This window comes from Cavia porcellus, unplaced genomic scaffold, assembly GCF_034190915.1.
Source record: "Cavia porcellus strain 051 isolate PalLab524CR breed Dunkin Hartley unplaced genomic scaffold, mCavPor4.1 scaffold_14, whole genome shotgun sequence".
NCBI classification, from domain to species: Eukaryota; Metazoa; Chordata; class Mammalia; order Rodentia; family Caviidae; genus Cavia; species Cavia porcellus.
The window spans coordinates 64,755,870-64,779,542 of NW_026947497.1; the positions used below are offsets into that span (position 1 = coordinate 64,755,870).

General features: G+C 43.0%; 1 protein-coding gene across 1 annotated transcript in view; it reads right to left on the bottom strand.

Annotated features, from left to right (window-relative positions):
• Smarcc1 (SWI/SNF related, matrix associated, actin dependent regulator of chromatin subfamily c member 1) overlaps positions 1 to 23,414 on the bottom strand; it is a 133,017-nt gene extending 109,603 nt beyond the window's left edge. The window contains exons 1-4 of the mRNA XM_003477042.5: positions 23,149 to 23,414; positions 14,721 to 14,840; positions 6,754 to 6,839; positions 1,447 to 1,528 (exon numbers count right to left, since the gene is read on the bottom strand). Of these exons, the coding sequence (XP_003477090.1) occupies positions 1,447 to 1,528; positions 6,754 to 6,839; positions 14,721 to 14,840; positions 23,149 to 23,343 (483 nt within the window). The 5' untranslated portion in view covers positions 23,344 to 23,414. The remainder of the gene's footprint in view (positions 1 to 1,446; positions 1,529 to 6,753; positions 6,840 to 14,720; positions 14,841 to 23,148) is intronic.
• Positions 23,415 to 23,673: the final 259 nt, after the last annotated feature.

Consider the following 23,673-nt stretch of genomic DNA (forward strand, 5'->3'; position numbering starts at 1 on the left):
TGTTAGCTAAATTTATCTTAACAGTCTAATGTAGTACATTCAGCCACATCTTTGACTTGGGAAAAAAATAGCAATAAAACAGGTTTAATTAATTCCATCCCCCATGACCAAAATTCAACTGACAAACACATTACTTATTAATAATATTATTATTAATTATTTCCCAACCTAACAGTCTGTGAACAAATGACTTGCACAGATTAATTTTTGCAGTTACTATTAAAATGGCCTACAGATGTAGTTCAGTGGTAGAATGTTTGCCACTCAAGTGCTGGAACTTGAACCCCAGTAGCACCAGACAGAAAACTTAGAGACAAGACAAAAACAATGAAGCATTCTTTCATTCAAGGTTCTAATTTACTTAGCAGCAGCAAATCTATACCTATTGCACAACTATGAAACAAAGAAAATAGCTGCAAAGTAAAATGATGACACACTAAGACAGCATTTATATTAAATAAAACAAAGGTAACTCAAATAACAGGGTAGAACAACCATATCATAGATTATTCCACCAGTTCTGGTTTGATAACTGCCTGTTTTTGAAGTTTTACACTATATACAAAGTTGTATTTTTATTAATACTGTTATGTACTAAAATATTCAATTATACTATGTCTGATGATATAGCCAGTTCTATTGAAGATAACAAGAGACAACACAGGAACTATGGTAGAACTCCTTGTACAACGGTCTTATATGTCTTTTTCGTTTCATGTGTTTATAGGAATATGTTTTGTTTTGTCTTGCTTTGTTTCTCCCTCTAATATAGAAAGGACAGAAATACATGTTAAGACTCATGCATGTGTAGAATCTATAAACATTTTATGAGAACTGATCTTATGACACATGATGAACAAATACTTTGAAGAAAAAGAGACACTAAAGTACCCAATGCTGATCCTGGAGTGTCATAATGTGAAATCCAGCAATAGTATTATTCTTTGTTCAGAGTGATATTAGCCTGCTTGGGTTTGTTCAATCTCAATATAATTGAAGATATGGATAATTGCATGTATGTTTAAGTGTACAGGATTGATAACCATTATTTCTAAGTCTTTGTTGGATAGTTGAACAGAACTGGTTGCAGTCTCACTGTTTGAATCCCCACTTTATATGCTCCACTTTAGTAGCTTAAATAACTACTTATAAGAGGACAATCTGTAACCATCAACTAGTGATCTCTTACTGTTTATTTTTTTCTTTGAAAGTATGTATTATTTCTACCATTTAAAAAAAAAAAAAACGATTATTCCACCAGAAAGTTAAGACTGATAGTCTCTAAGTGACAGGATCATTAATTAGCAATAATCCCCCAAATAAACATAAAAATAAAACAACACTTGTTTAAAATTTTCTTCTAAATTTGGCCTTTTGAAATTCAATATAGTTGATGGTAGAACTAAAAGTGCATTTAAAGAAATTTTAACAACCTGTCATAATTACCTGCACCAATGTCTTTTCAATGTTCATAAACATTTCAACATTACGATCCATTCTGGAAGGATTCTGTAAATCAAATCTCCTCCTAAAAGAGAAGAAAATCATTAATAAGTTTTATTAAACACTAAAAATTTGATTCCAGAATTTAATGCAAATGAACTATAAAGATTTAGAAGTAATAACAGCACTCTACAAAATGCACTAACATACTGTCTTCCAGGTATAAAAATGCAGCATCAGTCCAAATGGAGCATAAATTCCACAACTTTTCCCATTTTCTTTAAAATCTTAACACATTTTACATCCCACAATACAGAAAAATAGCTGACATATCCAAAGGCAAAGGTATTTGAAGTAAGGTTTAGTCTTACTTTATATACGCTTAGTCTTGCTAAACCAGGCCTGCTGGCACACTCGTGTAATTACAATACTCAGGGGCTGATGCAGGAAGATCACTGAGTTCAAGGCCAACCTGGGCTACACAATGAGTTCATATGGTCATGTACCACCATGCCCAGCAGAGACTCATGTCTCAAAAAAAAAAAAAAAAAAAAAAAAAACAAAACCTTGCTTAAATTTAACTATCAATGTGTTCTTGTAAATGAAGGAAAACATCTTGGTAATTGTAAGATATATTATTAAACAGACAAGAAGGCTGGGAATGTAGCTCTAGCACAGTGCCTGCCTAGCATACACAGGGCTGTGGGTTCAACTCTCAGTACCCAAAAGTAAACATTTTTAAAAAGGTCAAACACTGAACAGATGAGATTTATTCCAGTAAAATATCCAACGGGCCACAGCAATGTTCTACAGTAGAAGTTATCCTCAGTCTGTGCTTATGTGAGGGCAGGAGATAGCCCAGACGCTAAGTATTAACACTTGTAACACACCTTAAGACTTAATGCCTTACACCTAGACGTCCCCTAAGGCCTCAGACCCTCACAGGTGAGATGCTCTGAGGTGGCTGGCTCACAGGTGTTCAGTACTAGATTATGGGTGCCAGAAATATGGATTCATCCACCACTGGCTTAGAACAGTTCTAGGTGGGGCTGAATGGATTTATTGGAAACAGAGGATCCACCTGGGTGTGAGTGGCACCACCAACAGGCTTGTGGCCTGAGTGGAATGAAATGGAAAACCTAAGGCTCGCTGCCTCCTTCCTGGAGTGTTTCTCCCTGCAATGCCTGTCTGTCATGCTAGCCTGCCTTGGAACCAGCAAACTACTGACTGAAACCTCTACACACCTTTCCTCCCTAAATTCTAGGTGTTGGGTATTTTGCTTCAGTAATGAGAAAAGTAACCAAGCAGATACTGTGCCAGAGAAGTGACACTATCTGGCCGTGGGGCTCAGTAGCCTTTGGATCTGGCTTGAGGGAAGAGCTTGGAAAGCTGGAGATGCTGGCAAGGAGAATCAGCCCTGCAATGCTGTGGGCTGTCTGATGGGTTTTCTGTCAGAGCCATAAGACCAGGAGGCTAAAAACGCAGCTGGTAACAGGCTGAGGGGATTTAGCTCAGCAGTGTAAGCACCTGACTGGCAAGCGCAAGGCTGTGAGTTCAATCCCCAGTTTAAAAAAAAAAAAAAAGGCTGAGGAGGTTTCGGCTGGGACAAAGGACTATACAGACAGCTGGCCGCCATCATCTCTAACCCCTTTATCTCTATGTTCTCCATCTAGCACTCTTCCCCTATCTAATCTCAAGATTCTCCTTACCCACAGGTAGCTTTTCCATACTGCTCTGTCTTAACGTTGCCTTCTTGGAAAAATTGATCTTTGAGCCTACTGCTTTCCTTAAGGTGGTAAAATCTCTATTAACAATAACTTGCTAGGGGCTGGGGATTTAGCTTAGCGGCATAAGCGCGTTCCTTGCAAGTGTGCGGTCCTGAGTTCAATTCCTGGTACCGATAAAAACGAAAAAACAGGGGCTGGGGATTTAGCTCAGTGGCATAAGCGCCTGCCTTGCAAGTGTGTGGTAGTGAGTTCAATCCCTGGTACCGGTAAAAATACAAAAATACAAAAACAAAAAACAACAACAAAAAAAAAACCTGAAAAAACAGTAACTTGCTAAAACCTTTCCTCATTATTTCTTTATGTAAACAACTAAACATAACATTCTGGCATTGGCTTAACCTATTCCTCGCCATTTTCAAATAGTTTAAGTCTTTGATTTCATGCTCCATGTATTTTACTTACCACGTACTTGGATTTTCCTCCATTTTAATTCTTTAACACCAATATCCAGGGTGAGGAACAGAGTTCATGGTCTAAGAACAGCAGCTGGGGTGCAAGCAGCCCTGGGTACTAATTCCAACACCACCATCCATGTAATTTTGAACAATTTACCACTAAACTATCAATTTCATGACTGTAATGGTATACTATGGGCTCTTTGTGAAGGGTAAATGAGTTACATACGGAATAGCTTTACAGAGTGCTTTTGCTTATTAAAACATGGTAGATGATCAACAAACATCTGCTATAGCAATTTGAAAGGCGGGAACAGTTGCTAGGAATCTAAGCCAGGGTCTCTCACATGCTAGGCAGACACCCTACCATGCAGTTACATCCCCAGGCCTCAACTGTGAGTTTTTAAATCATTACCATGTACTAGGTACAATCAAGAGGCAGGACTCCGGAGCTCACACGTTTGCCTTGCATGCCAGCCTGTTTTATCCCACAGATTCTCCCCACATCTCAAACCATTCTTTCTAAATTCTGTAACTTTTCCACAGTGTCACCACCCACTCAATGAACTGGAAATTATCACTCCAGTCAGTCTGCAAGTCTCTTCCTCTGTGAAGAAATTTCTGCCTTCCTTCCTCCACATAATAAACCTGTACACACTGCTGCTACAGCCCCATGTCTTGTTGGTAAGACAATTTAGGGCCAGGTGTAGTGTGCACCCTGTAATCCTAGAGCTAGCCAGCCAGAAGCAGAAGCAGGGCGACTGCTACAAATTCAAAGCCACAAAGGTTATGCAATGAGTTTAAGGCCAACTGCAAAGTGAGACCCTGTCTCCAAAAAAGACAACTTGGGGACAAAAAAGAAGTTCTTTAAAAAAATTTTATGCAGCACTAGTGGCTAGCAGAATGCATACAGGGTCACATGCCTGTTATCCCAGGCAAGAGACTCACAAGTTCAAAGCAAACTTTAAAAATCTTATCAAGTTAGACTCTCAGAAAATCAAATTCAAACAGAAAAAGCTGGGTGAGATGGCACACATCAGCAATCCCGGCACTTTAAGAAGCTGAGGCAAGAGTGCCACTAAATTCAAGCCCAGCCTGGGCAATTTAGTAAGACATTGTCTCAAAACAAAGTAACTGGGGGCTGGAGTCAAAGCAAGGCAAAGGTCCTCAGTTCAAACAAAAGGGGGAGGGAGGATTTATAAATAGGAGGGACCTCTGACCCCAACAACCTTGTCTTCATAGAACTTTTCCTTAAATCTTCCTTTAGGGAATGGGGGCAGAAATCAGAAACATCCCTCTGAAATAATAAACATCAGCAGCAAATAGTTCAACAGGCAAAACTAAAAGGTCACCTTCAGCATTAGTAAAAATTTTAAACTTCATGTTTACTGGGCTTAATTTCTCACTACCAAGCAAAAAACGGAAACAAATGTTTTTATTCAATATTCTCTTTGAAGGGAATAAAATATTATCTCAGCCTACAGGAATCTGTTTAGAACTGTAACAATGATCAAGAAATCCCCACTCAATCAGCGCACAAGCACTGACACTGACCTCTGCCCTTTTACTGAAGGTGGTTGTGGATAACCTTTCCTCCAGAACTATATGGATCTACAAATGTCAAAACCATGGCTTGTGCACAAGCAATGAAAGCAATAAACTAATCAAATTACATGAAGCTAAAAATGACTCACAGCAAAGGAACAATGAACACAGTGAAGCAACAACTCAGAGGACAGGAGAAAATTCTTGCGAACAATACCCTGGGTAAGGGGGTTAATAGGCAGAATCTTGCCAGGCATGTTGCCACATGTCTGAAATCCCAGCACTAGAAGGAAATCTCCAGCACAGCAGGAGAATCACCATAAGTTCAAGGCCAGACTGGGCTACGTAGCAAGACTCAGTTTTTAAAAAAAAAAAACCACAGGCTCTAAGATCTTAACAGCAAATGAATGTGGCTCTGCTTTCAAAACAGGCAGAATTTATCAGGACTGCAGCACAAAGCAGAGCAACTGCTTGGATTGCACAGGTCCTAGGTTCTAACCCTCGCACAGTCTCCTGACCAAAATCAACAGACTGTCTTTTTAATGAATCACCTGGCTGGGGTGAGGAGATAACCTTATCACAGTTTTGACTTGCATTTCTCTAGTGCTTCATACTGCTGAGTGCTTTTTCCCACGTAGCTATTGGCCATTTGTATTCCAGTCTTTCTACCGTTCTTTATGCATAGGTGCGGTGATACACACCTGTAATCCTAGCACTCTGGGAGGCTGAAGCAGGAGGGCAGCTTGGCAAAAGAGTCTGTCGCAAAAAATCACAGATGAGTCAGGAGTACTGCTGTGAGGTTCAGGCAAATCTGGCTACGAAGTGTGTTCAAGGCTAACCTGAACTACACAGGGAAACCCTATCTCAAAAAGAAATCATAGAAAATGCTAGGGGAAAAAAAAAGAAAAAAAAGTGCTAAGGATGCTGCTCAAAAGAAACACAGATATGAAATACATAAAGGCCAATCTCGTCAATGCTATACGGCCAATAGAAATGGACTCAGGATATCAGACATATGCACTATCACTAGTCCAACCCCCTTCTTCAAAACTGAACTGAGGATGGAGTCCAGGGACTTTGCGTGCTAGGCAAGTGCAACTAGAGCACTGCTCACTAGTCCAGGCCCAAATAACTCTTAAACCTATCAACAGATCAATGGCTAAATAAAGGTGTCACATACCCAAAATGGGATACCATTTATTAGTCATTAAGAGCAAAATCCTGCCATTTGTCTCAAGGAGGAGCCTAGAGGAGGCCATGGTAAGGGAAGGCAGGCACCGAAGGACAACCACTGCACGCTGTGGCCAGCTGTGGAATCGAAGAAGGTCAGTCTAGGTGTATTTTAAGCTTGTGCTGGGCTCTGCGTCCATCTCCAGAGCCAAGAACAAACCAGAAATCCCAAACCTTTGTCTAGTAGACACGAGACACATTTTCTTCTTTGCTTGCATGTAGAACGAAGTATATCAGAGCTCCTAATAAAACACAACTTAGCTTAACTCAATCACACTACACTTACACAGTTTTCTAACGCCACACAAAAGAACGTGATTTAACATTAAAACACTTAAAAATCACAAACTTACCACCCCTGTTCATTTTTGTACTTGTAAGCAGCCCCAAGAATGTGACACAAGGTGCCTCCAGCTTTGAAGTCCATGAAACACTTTGCCTAAAAATGATACAAAGTACATGTGAGGGGGAAAAAGGCTGACAAAATGGCATGCCTAAATTCTAAATTTTAGAAATCAAAGCTATGAATACTTGCTTACTTGATAACCTCCTTTAAACTACTTTCCCCATTCCTGGGGACTGGGTGACTTAGCTCCATCTCCAGATCCTGTTTGCACTAAGACAAGGTCTCACTCACTTGCCCAGACTGATCTTGAACTTCCACCCCTCCTGCTTCACCTTCCTGAGTTCTTGGTTTACAAGCATGTGCCACCATACCCAGCTCTTGAAATATGAAGAAACGTTTCTAAAAATGTATAAGAAACATCTCCTTTTAAATTGCATTGACCTTTTTTTAAAAAATAAACAGTCTTGAAGAGCAGCAATTAAAAAACACACACATTGCCAGGCCCAGTGTGTAATCTCAGCTACTGGGGAAGGAGATAAGACACAGCAAGATCAAGTTTGAAAGCAGCATAACTCAGCAAGATTTTGTCACAAAATTTAAAAACACATGGTGATACAACCTCAGCACTTGCAAGGCTAAGCAGAGAACTGCTGTAAGCTCAAGGCCAGCTAGGACTACAAAGAGATCCTGTCTCAAAAAAATTAAAAATTGGGCCAGGGATTTAGCTTAGCAGCATAAGCATCTGCCTTGCAAGCACAAGGTCGTAAATTCAATCCCTGGTACTAAAAAAACATTAAAAAAAAATCAAAAATTTAAAAAAACAATTTAAGAGTAGGTAGGTACCTTTGTGGCATACAGTTTGCCTACCATGTATGCGCCCTTGCTTTAATCTCCAGTGCAGGAAAGAAAAAAAAAAAAAAAAAAAAAAAAAACATGAAACTTTCAAAAGGAAACACTAGCTGGGCATGGGGCACATCCCTGTAATCCCAGCACTCTGGAAGCTGAGGCAGGAGGACAGCCTTGTGTTCAAAGCTATTATGAAGTAAATAGCAAGATTCTGTCTCAAAAAAAAAAACTAATGGATGAAAGTAATTTATTACAAATTCCATTAGTAAATTTTAAAAGATTCAAAATAAAATTTTAGTTACACAATTTCTAACAAGTTTTACCTTTGAATAAAAAAACCCCAAACATTAGCACACCAGCAGATTTTGTTTTTGAGACCGGCTCTTACCATGTACCCTAGGTTGTCCTTAAATTCACAATTCTTCTGTCTTGGTCTCTCAAGTGCAAGATTACAGGCATGTGCCACCATACCTGGCAATTTTTCCTCCTTTTGATACCTTAGTTTAGATTATAGAAATATTATAACGAAGCTAGTTTGTTAGTAATAGTTTAATGACCACTCAAATCAGAACTTTAATGCTATTAAAAGCCTGTCACAATTTACAGAATAACAGACTGAAAAGAATGACATGGCATAAACATTAAGAGGCAACAGGCACGATGGTAGTCCCAGGAGCTGGGAGGGGCAGGATGGAAGGTGTTTCATCAGCGCAGAATTCCAGTTTGGGGAAATGAAACATTCTAGAGATGGATAGTGACAGAGGTTATGTGACAAAATAAATGTACAGAACACCCCCAAACTATACACTTAAACATTATTAAGCAAAGCTGAGCGTCTGGGCATGCGCCATCATCCCAACTCCTCAGGACTCTGAGGCAAGAGGATGCAAGTTCAGGGCTAGACAGGGTTAACACCAAGATTCTGTCTCAAGTGTAATAAAGAGGAGCACAGCATAATCTTAGCACTATGGGAAGCTGAGGCAGAAGAATTCCAAATTCAAGCCTATTTGTCATCCCAGCACACTGGGACCAGCTGGACAACACAGCAAGATCCCCAACTAGGGGGCTGGGGATTTAGCTCAGCGGCATAAGCACCTGCCTTGCAAGCAGGCAGTCATGAGTTTGATCCCCGGTAAAAATGAAAAAGACAAAAAAAAAAAAAAGATCCCCAACTCAAACACACACAGAAAAGAAACAAACAAGGGACAGAATTTTTTTACAAACTGAATATCCTCCAGCTGGTGTGGAGGCACACACTCATAATTCTAGCACCTGAGACACTGAGGCAGGAGGATCATCTCTAGGTCAAGGCCGGCCGGCCAGTCAGCCAGCCTAGTGGGTTCAAGGCCATTCTAGACTTCACAGTAAGCCCCTATCTCAAAAAAAAAAAAAAAAAAATCTTGAACATTCTCCATAAACAAAGAGATTCTTGGAGTTTACACGAGATCTTACCCTCACAGCCTCACCGGTGGCAGAGCCTTCTGAGAAGTAATGGGAAACCTAAGAACAAAAGGGCAATGGAGTAGCAAAACTTGCCTCTGCCAGAACCAGCGAGGTACCACACTTCGATGCTGAGCATGGCTTGGGTGCACCCCGGTCACAGCTCACAGCTGGGGCAGCTCCAGTTGTGCGCATATCTGGCTGCTAATCTGGAGGCTTAAGCCCATGCTCCAGTGCATGTCAGTGGTCTCTGCTGTTTATGTAATCCATCTAAACTGCTCCACTGAGTGGAACTGCAGGGAAATCAGCCATACTACTTCAAGTGCTTTCAGCCATGCTGCAGTGTCCTTATCTCTTTACTCCTTTTGAACCCAAGAAAAACCCTGACTAAAGCTTCTGTTTCTTTTAGTTAACTGCCTTCATCACCAAGTTTACAGATCAGGTAGCTATTGGCTTTGTTACAGGTTGACACCTCTGACATACAGGTCACAATTGCTAACGGCTAAGCTGCTGTTCGGGCACCTGAAGTCCATTCTGTTCAAGCCAACCACTCTTTGACCTGGCTGAGTGGGTGTCCAATGGGTGACCCGCTGAAGTCACAGGACCCCATCCTCAGGTCACACCAACAGTCACTTTCTGAACATGCACTGTGTGAAGAGCCGTGAAGCTGGATACACACATGCAGCCCGCAGCTCCTGCCCCTTGCCGTGGCTGCACATCACTGTGTCTTTAACCACAGGGTTTCAAACCGTGTCCTCGGAGCCACAGACCTGACCCTCAGGCTCCAGCCTTTTCATCTATGACAGCCTTGGCAATGAACGTGGCAGATTCACCTTTCTGATGACCAGCACACTACTAGCAGGCAGACCCAGCCTCAGCTGGGGCCGTCAGCTTCACTGGCACAGCCAGTGCTAGTCACTGGAGGAGAGGACAGGGTCTGTGGGGGAGCCTGACTCACAATGACAGATTTAGGTCTGCATCAGTACATGTCTATGCCATGAAATAGACATGAAGAGGTAAACGAAAGCATGGAGAATGAGTATGTCCAAGACACCAAAAAAGACCACACAAAATCACCAAATACTGACTAGCTAGATGTGAATGCAAAACATCTCTGTTCTATATTGGAAACCTCTGTTCCAGGCCAGGCGTGGAGGCACAGGCCTGTAATCTCAGCAATTGGGAAGCAGGAGGATGGCCAAGAGTCTGAGGCCAGCCTGGGCTCTGTAGTGAGTTCAAGACCAGCCTGGACTGCACAGCGAGAACCTGTCTCAAAAAAAAAAGAAAAGAAAAAGAAAGAAAAGAGAAAAAAACAAAAGAAAGAAAGAAAGATGAAAAAAAGCAAAAAATACCTCTGTTTTAAAAACCACCTTTATAAAGTCTAAAAATATAAGCTGTCACCGAGAAGATAAGTATTTCTGACAAATGATCAATATGCAGAATACATGAGAAAAATTCCTTATACTAATGTAATACTATACTAATGTGAAAAACATTACCAAATTAAAAACTATAAGAAAAGGTTCAGGCACTAAATCCTTGTTTTCTGAAGGCTGAGGAAGGAGGACCACAAATTCAAGGCCAACCCGAAGATACAGCTCACTACATAGCACAAATGGTCAATAACTATGAAAAGGTGTCAAGTATACCAAATACCAACACAAACCCATCAAATACCTAAAACAACAGGCACAATTTCGAAGCATTAGTGAAAAAGTAGAGAATTAGGACTCTTAAACACAGACTTCAATTAGTAGAGCTATGCAGCTCTCTCTAGTCCTCACGTCCTGCGGGGCCACTGCAGCAGCTGCTGTGGAAACACTTCCACGTCTCAACACGCTGGAGGCAAACAAACCAGGGCTCTTTGGGGCCTTCTTTGAAAGCTGAAAGGAGGTGGCAAACAAGTACATGGAGTCTTTTTTTTTTTTTTTTTTTTTTTTGTCTTTTTCCTTTTTATCGGTACCGGGGATTGAACTCACGACTGCCTGCTTGGAAGGCAGGCGCTTATGCTGCTGAGCTAAATCCCCAGGCCCGGTGGAGTCTTTAAATGATGTAACTGCCTTCCACTTACATTCCTGTATTTTCCAGGAAAACTTTTCAACCAAAGGAAAACCCAGTAATCCCTTCTCAGATCTAAGTTCCGTAAACTACTAAGCCACTGAAACCCAATTTCTACCAAATCTCTGAAACTTCTTCAGATAATCCAGTTATAATTTTTTTGTCATGTGTGTATGTGTGTGTATTTTTTTTTTCCTTCATGTTGGGTGTGGCACTCAGGGTTTGGTACCTAATTCTTCACACTGATTCTCAATGAGCTTTCACTGTCACATGTTCTGGGATTCTCCCAAGTTCCTCATAGAATCAGTAAAGCAAGGAACATTTTTCAAGAAATGGGCACAAAGACAGAGGCTTCCCACAAGGCTGGAGAGAGAGAGAGAGACATGACTATTTAGCTCCCAGCCCAAGGTAAGGGCTGGCTGCTGCAGCCAAAGAGGACCAGCAGCCAGAAAATACAGACAGCACAGAAAAGACTGCAGAGATCAATGCCAACTGAAGTCTTTGGTTTTGATACTCACAAGTCTTACAATACTAGGGTTTGAACCAGGCATGGTGGTGCAGCCTTGTAACGCCAGCAGTTGGGAGTCTGAAGCAGGAAGACTGACAGGAGTTCGAAACTAGCCTGGACTACAATAGCCTCTGCCTTAAAAAAAACAAAACTAACAAACCACAAAAAGCTTATAACAGGGACAGGGATGTGACTCAGTCAGTAGCAGAGCCTTTGCCCAGTGAATGCAAACCCTGGGTACCACACCCAGCACTAAAAAAAAAAAAAAAAAAAAAAACAATCGAGACTGGGATGTATCTCAGTGTCAGAGCACTTGCCTGGCACACACAAGAGCCCTTGTTTCCATCCCCAGCACGCCCAAAGCAAAGTAAAAGTACCAACAAAAGACAAACAGGGCTGGGGATACAGCTCAGCAGCACAGCACCTGTCTGGCAAGTGTGAGGTTGAAAGTTCCATTCTCAGTACCAAAAAATTAAAACATAAAAATAAAAGACAAACAAAGTAATTTAGTACAGAAAATAATTACCACAGCAGGCCTCAGATGACCCTCCTTACTAAGGCCTAATTTCAAGACTGGCATTTAGGAAATCTCACACAAATTGCTGCTGGCCAATTAACTATGTTTTCTCATTGTCTCACTCTGTAACCCAGGCTGGCCTCAAACTTAGAGCAATCCTCCTGCCTCAGCTCCCTGTGCTTGCCCTGCAGGCTAGTTAACAGACACAAATGAGGACTCTGCTTCCCACCTGGCGGAACAGACCCCCGGGGAGGAGCACAGCAACCCCGACAGTGCACAGCTCGTAAGAGTCTCTGAACCAAGGGCAGTGCCAGAGACCAAGTAACTTTTCTCAACAGGCACTCAAAGGAGACACACAAACATTCAGCACCATCGGTCACTGAGAAAATGCAAATTAAAACACAAGACGATCCCATGAGAACACCGCCAAGGAGGCTGAGGTAGTGGAACCCACTACTAAATGCGATATGAAGAGAAGCAGCCAGGTCAGAAAGTGTGGTGATGTTTCTGAAAAGTATTCCGCAGTGCGGATTTAGGCAGGAGAAGGAAAACTATCACAGAAACTAACAGTAACAGAGCAGCTTTACTTGGCAAGCTCAAAAAGGGCTGAGCGTGTGGCTCAGTGCAAGCACCTGCCTAGCATGCCCAGGCACCACGAATTAAAAACTGAAAAAAAGAAAAAACTGAAGTAACTCAAATTCCCTACTAGCCCGTAAAAGGACTAAGCCAGGCTTGATGGCGCAGGCCCACAATCTCAGCTACTGGGGAGGCTGAGGCACAATTCTGAGTCAGAGGCCAGTCTGCATTGTTTTGTGAGATCCTGTCTCAAAAACAAAACAAACAAACAAACAAAAAAAAACGTTTAAGGGAGAAAGGGCTGAGAGTGAAGCTCAACATTAGACCACCGTTTTGAGGGTCACATTATGTAGTTCAGCCTGCCCTTTAACTAGCTGGCCCAGAATAGCCTCAAACAGCTATCCTGCCTCAGCCTCCCAGGTGCTAGGATTACGTGTTTGCCATTCCCATCCAAAATTTTTATTTGAAGGGTTAATAATATTTTTCAATGCTTCAATTCATATTATGTTAACCTATGCAATATATTTCTAGTTTTGTGATATCCTTTTTTCTCCCAAGTCTAACTTCTCAATCATTTTATAGAACATACACTGTGAGACAAGTAAAACTTAGGAATTCAGCAAATAAAGTTCCACTTTGATTGTTTAAAAAAATCTCACACTATCGCTCTTTATACAGGAAAAAAAACTTTTCAGGCAAATAGCTTCCACACCTAAGACATTCCTGGTTTGTTGACTGTCTCACCCATTTTAACACCATGACACATCACACCAGCCCCTTTCACTTGGAAAATGAGAAGTACATCTAGTCTCACCGGCATTAAACCATGAATTACTTTTAATTATGGCTTATGCCTAAAAATATTCTACCCTAATCTTTAAAATCCGGAAGTAAATAATGGCTTAGTGCCCAGGAGTTAAATACACCACAAATAAAGCCCAGCTAGTCAAACAGGCATGGTGGCCCACACAGGCAGGATGAGGCAGAAGAATCTGAGTTCAAGGCCAGCCTAGACCACACAGAGCCCTGTCCTGAAACAAAAAAAAATCTCCTGTGGTATATATCATTCAGAAGACACTCATACATTCTTTGTTCAGGATACCAAAATCATTGATTCACAGAAAATATACATTATGCATAAATTTTATCCTACATTATGTTATATGTGATAGTACTCAATCAAAATATTAACAGTACTTTAAGCAATTAAAACTCAGCCGGCTCCTAATCTAACCCAGCCCATAATGTAAAAGAAATAGAAACAAAGAAATATGGAGCTTTCCAATGATTCAGAAAATTATAAACACACACAGAAAAGGAAGGCTCGAGCAAATGGTAAAATACTAACTCATTTGGAATTTTGAGGGAAGCAAAAAATATCGATTGTTTCAACAAAAACAGAAAATGTAGGAAAATACAACCGTCCAAACAAATAAATTGGAAGACAAAAATTATTAAAAAAAGATGACAGGTAATTCCTAAAAATCTAGGTATTCCTTAGTATTTTCAGAGTTCAAAGATATAAGTATGAAATAGATAAGAGTAACAGACCATTCCTTGACCTGAAGGAACACAACTGACTTTAGGTTGGCAAGTGTGTCCGTAGGGTTCAGGCCCACTGAGCACCAAAAAAATGAACTGAAATGAACCTTCACACTGTACCTTTAAATTATAAACTATCATAACAAGACACAGAATTGCAAATATCCAGGAAAGGAACTATGGGTACAGCTCAGTGGTAGGCTGCTTGCCTCGCACGTGCAAGGCCCTGGGTTCAATATCTCACACTGCAAAAACAAAAGAAAACGCTAACATCAGTATGACAAGTTAAGTCTCATAAACATTACCATACCATCTAACACCCATGTTCAGCAACTCCTGAAGAGCAGCTTCCTACAATTAAAAAGAAGTACAATTCTGTTCCTTAAATTCGTTGCTAATCCATCCATTTTCTTTTTTCTCACTGCACAGGCTATCAGTGACCAGAGGCACAGAAATAGAGATGCCCACAGTGAGTGAATTTACTTACAGGTAGTTTGGTGAAGGCGGGGTTGGTGACATGCTTCCCGAAGGCATCTTCCTGGAACTGGAGAAGTTGCACCACCAGGCCAGCCAGTGTTTTATTGGTAGGAGCATCGGCGTGAACATACTGCAAGACAGAGACAGAAACTCAACAGCTGGCGGAATGCTGCAGGGCAGAAAGTGGGCTACTCTCCAGCACCTGCCAGGCACAGGCATTGTGGCAATTTACAATGGCTGAGACATGCTCTGTGTGGTCAAAGGAAGTCAGAAAAACAAGGATGTGTACACACATAAAAATAATTCAGATGAGCAGGGGAGGGTGGAGGTATGCCTACTCTAATCTAATTTCACACTGGGAGGATGACAGGAGGACTTCAAACTCACACTTAACCTCAGCAACTCAAGGCTTGGCTAGACTATTTCAAAATACAAAAGAAGGGGTCAGGGATTTAGCTCAGTGGTACAATGCCAGCTCGGCAAGTGTCCATTCCCGGTACAAAAAGAAAAAAAAAAAAAAAAGAAAGAAAGAAAGAGAGAGAAAGGAATGAGAGTATAGCTCAATGTGAAGACAACAAGTTCAATCCCCAGTCCCACAAAATAGTAACAGTAATGATAACAACAACAACAAAATATGGGCCAGGTATGCAACTGCATGCCTATAATCTAAACTATTTCAAAGCCTGAGAAAGGAGCACTGAGCCAGCACAGGTCACTCAGCAAAACCCTCCCTCAGAAACATGAAAAAGGTAGGAATGCACCACATATCAAAAATTAATCAATATTTAAATTAATACGATGAAAGACACATTACCATTAACCCCCTTAAAACACTCTCTTCACTTAGCCCATCCTTCTTGCCATTTTCTGCAGTAGCTCTGTAAGTCCTCTTTCCTGAAAGTCTTTAGTTGTGCTGTCCTGGTGGCCTCAAAATCCTGAATCAATTCAAAACGTTTCTCTTTTGTCTCAAAAAAAAAAAAAGATAATAAAGTTTCCCTCCCCCATCATTATGGAGAAGATTAATTGGATAAGCACACACTACAGATTTTTCACAAGCCTACCATTCCACTGGATGGCACTCAGCAGCAGCATTCACTGTATTTTTTATCACAACCCGTGAAAAGTACTCATGAAAGACGACTTCTGGAGCTGCTGCAGAAAGCAGCAAAGGGCTGGGGACGTAGCTCAGTGGCAGGCTGGTTGCCTAACATGTACAAGGCCCTAAGTACAATTCCTAGTACCACCACCACAAAAAGCAAAAGCCAGGCAAGCATGGCAGCAGACGTCTGCAGTACATAGTGACGCCCTGTCTCAAAACAAAAAGAACAAGCAATGGACTGGTTATGTTCCGACATGGGGGAGGGGTGAAGGAGGCCACTGGCCGTGTGTCTTTCACTATAACCATTTCCATGAATGGATGAATACAGGGCAAACCAAGGCCAAGGATGGAGCCTAGAGTGACACAAGTGGAGTGTGGCCAGTGCCATCAACTGCTGGCTCCACACCTGCTACACGTTGACCTGACAACAGAACCCACAAGGGCAGTCAGTCCTGACAAGTGGTGTAGCTGGCCAGCTGAGGTGGTGCAGCAGAAGAACTGCTGTAACTTCCAGACCAACATGGGCTACACACTAAGTTCAAAGTCATCCTGGACTACACAGTGAGGCCCTGGCTCAAAAACTAGGAGGAAACAGTGGATAGAGGAGCAAAAAAGACAGCAGTTTGGACATGCAACGGCCCTCGAATTTTACCATACTACAGAATCAGCTGATTCTAGCACCAAGCCCAGAGTTTCTTATTCAACAGACCTCTAATTCACTAAATCAGGCCCCAAAACTTTACATTTTAAACAAAGCCCAGGTGACACTATTGTTCTGGAATTATACTTTTAAGAATATAAGACTAGTCAGGTGGCACATACTTATAATACTATGACTGTGGGAAGCTGAGGCAGGAGGATCTCAAGTTCAAGCTCAACCTGGGCAACTTAGCAAGACCCAGCCTGAAAATGAAATATAAAAGCACTGGAGATATTGGCTCAGTGCTTGGGTTCAATCCCCTGTACCAAGCCAGGCTTGGCTGACACAGTAAGATCAGGAGTTCAAGGTTAGCTTGGGCCACACAGTGAACTGTGTGAGTTGAAGGCCAGCAAAAAGACAAAGGAAAAACAATACTACAAAACGCAGGCCAGGTGTGGTGCTGCAAGCCTGTAAATCTCAGCACCTCAGAGGCCTCAACAGGAGGGTTGCTGCAAGTTCTAGGCCAGCCTGGGCCACATAGTGAGTTTAAGGTCAGCCTGAACTGCACAGTGTAACTCTCTCTAAACAAAAACAGCAAACAAACAAACAAAAAAACAAAACGAGTCAAGAGATTCAGCACAGTAACAGGATATTTGCATAAAAGCCCTGGGTTGGATATCCAGCACACATATCAAAAGTTATAAAAGAATAGTTTAGCAATTCTTTAAATGTCAAGAAATACTTGTAAGTCCTACTTCCTATAACATATTGCTAATATCCAACAAAATCTACCAAATCCAGTTTTTGAGGTAAAATGTACTTTAGAGTAAAAATTTCACTTTTTCTCCAGGGTCTCACCATATAACTAACTATGGAGCCCAGGCTGGCCACAAACTCACAGTGATCCTCCTACCTCAGCCTCCCAAGTGCTGGGATTACAGACATGCACCTCCATACCCAGCCACAGTATTATCTTCATAAAAGAATAAATTCTCAGCCAGACACAGTGGCTCACACTGGAAATGACTGGGAAGCTCAGGCCAAGAGTCCGAGCCTGTGACATCTGAATCAAAGAAGTATTTCCTAAAAGGTCTGGGAGAAAGCTCAGTATGAAGGCACTGAGTTCAGTCTCCAATATCACAAATAAACACTCTTGGGCTGGAGATGCAGCACAGGCAGACAGTGCTCACCCAACACGTGAGAGCTGCTGGGTCAATAATCACTGTCACCAAAGCAAACAAACAAAATGTTTAGTTTTCTTAATAAATCTGCTGCATATTACCTACAGAGTAAGTATCAAAATTTTAACCTGCTCTTAATCCTACTGCATAAAAATATCCATCCCACTTGGAGTAAGCTGTGACAGTCTTTTATTCATTCATGTAAAGGGTGAAAAACGCCTTCTCTTCTAGATCTAGCTTAATATTAGCAATCATTTTAAAACTTTTATCTGTTTTTAACATGGATTTCATGATATTGCCCAGCTGGCCCTGAGCAATCCTCCTGATACAGCCTCCCAAGGAAATGGATCTACAGGAAAGCACAAGAGCCTCCAGCTAGAAATCTTCACAATCCAAATGTGCCAGGAGTGTTCACCTAGCATACTCCCCTCTGCATCCTCAGGGGATGGCAAGTTTAAAGCCAATCTTGGAAACTTAGAACCTCTCTCAAAATTTTAGAAAAGGGCTGGGAATGTAGCTCAGCAGTGCAGTGTCTGTCCAGCAAGCAGGAGCCCTGGGCTTGATCCCCAGAGTTAAAAAAAGGAAAGGAAAAAAAAGAAAAGACGCGAAGCAGGTGCCTTGGCATGTACCTGCAGTCCCACAGGAGGCTGGGGCTGAGGGTCACTAGAAGCCACAAGTCAGAGGCCGATCTGGCAACAGAGCCAGTCAATGCCTCAAAAACAAAACAGAGAAGCAGCCAAACTGTGGGAAGAAACTGGCCTGGCAGCTTAATGGCTTGGCAGGTAACACTTTACTTCCAAGGCCTCTGAGCTGCTTCGGTTTGAGACCAGAAGTGGCAGGGAGGGATTCATCATCTAAGCCTAGTGGAGTGGTGCACATCTATACCCCACCACTCTGAGAAGCAGAAGGAATCAAGCTCAGGGCCCTGCCTGGGCAACTCAGTAATACCTTGCCTCAAAATGGAAAAAAGTAAAAACTAGACTTGGAGTAGGTTCAATTCCCAGTAGCACAAAAGAGGCATAAGAAACGACCCCCCACATCCCCCACACCCCCACCCCGCTGCAGCTTCACCTGACAAGACTTAACAGGCAAACACCAAATCCCCTGCCTCCTCCAATTCCCTTGCCCAAGGCCTTCACCCCCAAGGGCTCTTCTGCCACAGCTGAAGCTCACCGGGGTCAAAACCTATTCCCTCTCCACTGTGAGTGGCACCGGAACTAAACAAATTTAGCAACACAGCCTAAAGTAAACTAGTAAACTAAGTAGGCTCCAACCTCAATCTGTTCATTCACACAGTGAAATTTATATACTGGGTACAGAACTGGAGATTGAACCCAGGACCTTCTGCACTGAATTAGATCCCCCAGCCTTTACCTTTTGAGACAGGATCTGTGTCACTAAGTTGCCCAGGTGGGGCCCAAACTTGTAATCCTTTTTTTGCCTGTTTTCCAAAATGCTGGAATTACAGATATATGCCAACACAGCCAGCTGAAAGTTTTCTATTATCCTGAAATCACGTAGGTCTCACAAGTAGGTTTACAATCTTTTCCACCAGACTGTGAGTCCCACCAGATGGATTACATGTAGCCAAACAAATGTGGGCTTCGGGGGCTGCAGGCACAAGCTCACTGGCAGAGCATCTACCTACCACCCGCTGTGCCCTGGGCTCAATCCCCACACCAAACAAGGAAAACTTAATAGGGAGGACAGGAGCCAAGCAGAACACCAAATCTCATGTTCCCCAAATCTCACTGCATGATCTTTGGGAAAGTGCTTAAATGTGAAGCCTCAGGTTCTCCTCATTTATAAATGAAAACAGTACCTAGCATTCAGGACTCCATGAGGATTCTAAGTTATAGGGGATTTTTTGGCTTTTTTTTTTTTTTCCTTCTTCTTCTTGGTGCTAGAGCCTGAATGCAGGACCCAGTGCATGCTAAATACAAATTCTACCACTGAACTACACTCCCAGCCTGGGTTATGTTTCAGTAGTTATATTTGAAATGTAACTACTGGCATACAGTAGCTCACTGGATATATATATATATATATATATATTTTTTTTTTTTTTTTTTTTTTTTTTAATATACCTATATAAACTCACCAATACATCCCGGGACCTGGGAGGCTAAGGCAACAGGATCACTCCAAGTCTGAGACCAGCCTGAATTACATAGTGACTCCCGAAAAACCAAAATTAATAAACCTACCAATAAAATATGACTAGCAACATCATGTTCGTTCCACTTATGGGCTGATATTTAAACTACACTTGCTCGGAAAATATTGTGTTTAAAAATATTTACTTGCAGAATGTGGTGGCACCCAACTGTAATCCCAACTCCATGGGAGGCTGAGGCAGAAGAACCACACACACATTCAAGTCCAGTCTGGGCAATTTAGCATTTAGACCTACTCTTAAAAAAATTAGGGCTAGAGATTGTACCTCAGTGTCTAGGATCTGAGTTCAAACCCCAGTACCACAGCAGAAAAACATGAAACAGTTAAAACCCCATTGGCCGAGTATGGTAGGCCCTACCTGCAATCCCACTCCAAAGCAGGCTGAGACTGGAAGATTTTAAATTTGAGGCCGGTCTGAACTAAACAGTGAGCTCAAGGCCAGCCTAGACAACGATGAGAACATGCCAATAAATATAAATAGAGCTGGGGATGCAGCTCAGTGATACAGCGACTGCTTAGCATGGGCAAAGCCCCAGGTTCAATTCCCAGTAACACAATCAATCAATCAATCAATCAATCCCTATCAATATGCAGGATTCTATTAAGTAGAAAACAACCCGAGGAACTTCTGATCAGTACTTTCACTATTTTAGCACATATCCCAAAGCTGGAAGGATTTTGCTTGTTAAGCTAAAGGCACATACAATTCCTAATCTGAGTAGAGCCAAGAAATACACTACAGCTAGGGCTAGGGACAGAGGCACACACCTGTAATTCCAGCTCTTAGAAGGCTGGGGCAGAAAGATCACTGTGAGGTTAGAAGGGCCTGCCTGTGCTACAGAGTAAGACCCTGTCTCTCAATCCACCAGTCCCTCTTGTTTTACAAAGACCAGAGAAATCAAATGTAACTTTTGACTTGTCTCTATACACTTGGGGAACTGAGACACTGGCTACTCTGGAAGCTAAGGAAGAAATATTAAAATTTGAGCCTACCCTGGGCAACTCAGTGACTTAACCAGGTTGTTTCAAGTCCCCAGTGCTGGAAATAAAACAAAAAACCCCACAAACTTCCTTAGGGACTGAGGGCGGTAGAGCACATGCTGGAGAAACCCTGAGAGGGACCTATACACATACATATAACACACACACACACACACACATTCAATTGACTTTTTTTTTTTTTTTTGGTCTTTTTTGTTTTTATTGGTACCAGGGATCGAACTCACGACTGCCTGCTTGCAAGGCAGGCGCTTATGTCGCTGAGCTAAATCCCTAGCCCCTCACTTCACTGACTTACATCTTTGGGTGAAGGGAACATGCTAGAAAGAAGCTGGGCAAGACAGCAATTGGGAGGCTGAGGCAGGCAGATCAATGCCAAGTTTCTGGCCAACATGGGCTACATAGTGACTTCAAGGCCTTCCTGAACTACAGAGTGAGAACCTGTCTCTAAAGAAATAGAATTAGGGGCTGGGGATTTAGCTCAGTGGCATAAGCACCTGCCTTGCAAGCAGGCGGTCGTGAGTTTGATCCCCGGTACCGATAAAAAAGAAACAGAATTAAAAAGTCTCACAACATACTCAATTCCTCTGGCCAGTTTCAGAAGCTCTACTGTCTCCACAAACAAAGTGGCCAATTTATCAGTGTATGTGAGAGCAATATTCTTTTTTCCCTCTTAGTTTTTCTCGGTACATTTTAGAAGTAATGATGATATTCATCTTAAGAGAGTTTGTAGTTGTACATGACATTTCCTGCCACTTCTTTCCCATCAGCTCCTCTTCTCATTTTATTTACTTGTGCATAGATGAAGCAATCGACAATTTCAAACTTGACTTCAAAGGGGAAAAATTCAAAGCACCTAACAATGTAATTATCTCACTTCCTCATTTCAGTTTGGTCACTTGAGCCTGGCATGATGGCACACGCCTGTAGTCCCAGTACTCCAGGAGGCTGAGGCAGGGGCATTATCAGGAGTTTGAGGTCAGCTTGGGCTACATAGTAAGACCCTGACTCAAAAAATGAATTTCCCTATAAATAAAACAAAAGAAAAAGAAATAGCCACTTGTGAAAGTATCACAGTGGAAGGGCAGAAAAACCTAAGACTGCTGTGCATGCCTAACAAATGTCAAACCCTGACCAGTTCCTACTGTACTTGACTTCTTTTATTTATTTGATGGGTATTTACTAAGCAATTAAGGGTGAGGTGCTGCTAGGTACCAAGTAACAACCACCAACCACATTCTAGACACACTGAACAAAACTGCCCAGTGCTATGTTCCTCAGAGGACATGCACAATTGAAGAGGGTGTTCTTGAAATCTGCAAGAGGAGCCATGCTTTCAAATCCCAGCACTTTCGAGGTTGAGGTCGGAGGATCACCATGAGTTCAGGCCCAACCTTAACTAGGCAACAAGATCCTCTCTGGGAATTAAAAAGAAACAAGGAGAAACATTTTGCAATGGAGCATAACAGTTTTTTGGTGATTTGCTTAACATCTGAAAGAGTAACTTCTGAATATGTACATAAGATAAATTTTGAAAACTGTATTCTAAATAAGCAGTAAAAGCACAACTCGAAAAACCACTAATTCAGTAAACCTACATCCGAAAGTAGAACAAGAATGTGGAAAAATTTCAAGCAGTAAACACTACGAAGAAAATAAAAGTAGTATAAAATGGGGTTTTTTGGGTAGGCCACATTATCTATGGATGATCACTACCTTTTCTTCTTGTACTCACACCATACATCACACAAAGTACAAAGAGAAAGGGTCTCCCTGCATAGCACAGGCTGGCCTCTAACTTGTGGCGATCCTCCTGCCTCAGCCTCCTGAGTGCTGGGATTTAAAGGCATGTGTCAGGGGAGCCCGGCTAAAAACTGTCCTTATTAAACAGTTCTGCAATTCTCACCAACTCTGAAAACAGTTTGGGTTATTAACTTCCGAGGCCAACCGTCTACTTTAGCAAGCCAACAACGGGCAGCAGCCTTGAGCCTTGGTTCGATAAGAACTCGCCCGCACTCCCGAGCAGCTCGGACCTCACGCCCATTGTTCACACCTGATGCCAACAAAAGGGCAGAACGCAGCCCCGGGCTCGGCTGCGCGACAGCTGCCCCCGCGCTAAGGGCGAGCGGGTTCCAAGCAGGGCATGGGCTCGAGATGGGCCGGGCCGGATCCAGATCCACGCCCAGACCTGGACCAGAACCCAGACCTGGACCCCAAGGCCGGGCGGGGGCGTGGCGCCGTGGCCTTTGTTGTCCCTCGTGGCGCGGGGGGAGGGGCGGCCTGGCCCCGGTCCCGCCGTCCCCCTCAGCCGTCGCGCGGCCCGAACCTGCGCGCGACCCACCTTCTTGTAATGCTTGCCCAGCCAGACGCGCACCGAGTCCAGCTGCGACACCGTCTCCGGGCTCTCCCAGAACTTGCTCGCTGGGCCCCCGTCCTTCCGCCGGTATACAGCCAGGCCCGCGGCCGACGCCCCCGCGCCCCCGGCCCCCACTGCTCCTGCCGCCGCTCCCGCGCCCCCGCCCGCCGCCGCGGCCATAGTCGCTGTCCTTCGTCCCCACCGCTCCGCTTGCCCCGGCCCTCGCGGTGTTTCCCGTTCGCACCCGCGCGCGCGCAGCCGCCGCCACCGCCGTTCCTGGGCCCGCCCAGTCAACCCACTTCCGGCGCGGACGCCGGCCACGCCCCCTCGCGCCGACCCCTCAACGGACAAGACGCGTGTGCGGCTTTGCGCATGCGTGAGGGCCTTGGGCGCGCCTAGCTGCCAGCCTCTTCCGCCCTCACCCCCATGCAGCTAACCCAGGACACAGCTCTGCGTCTTTTTCTGGCTTCAGTCTCTTACCCAGTTTCCTACACCCGATCATTAGACGGT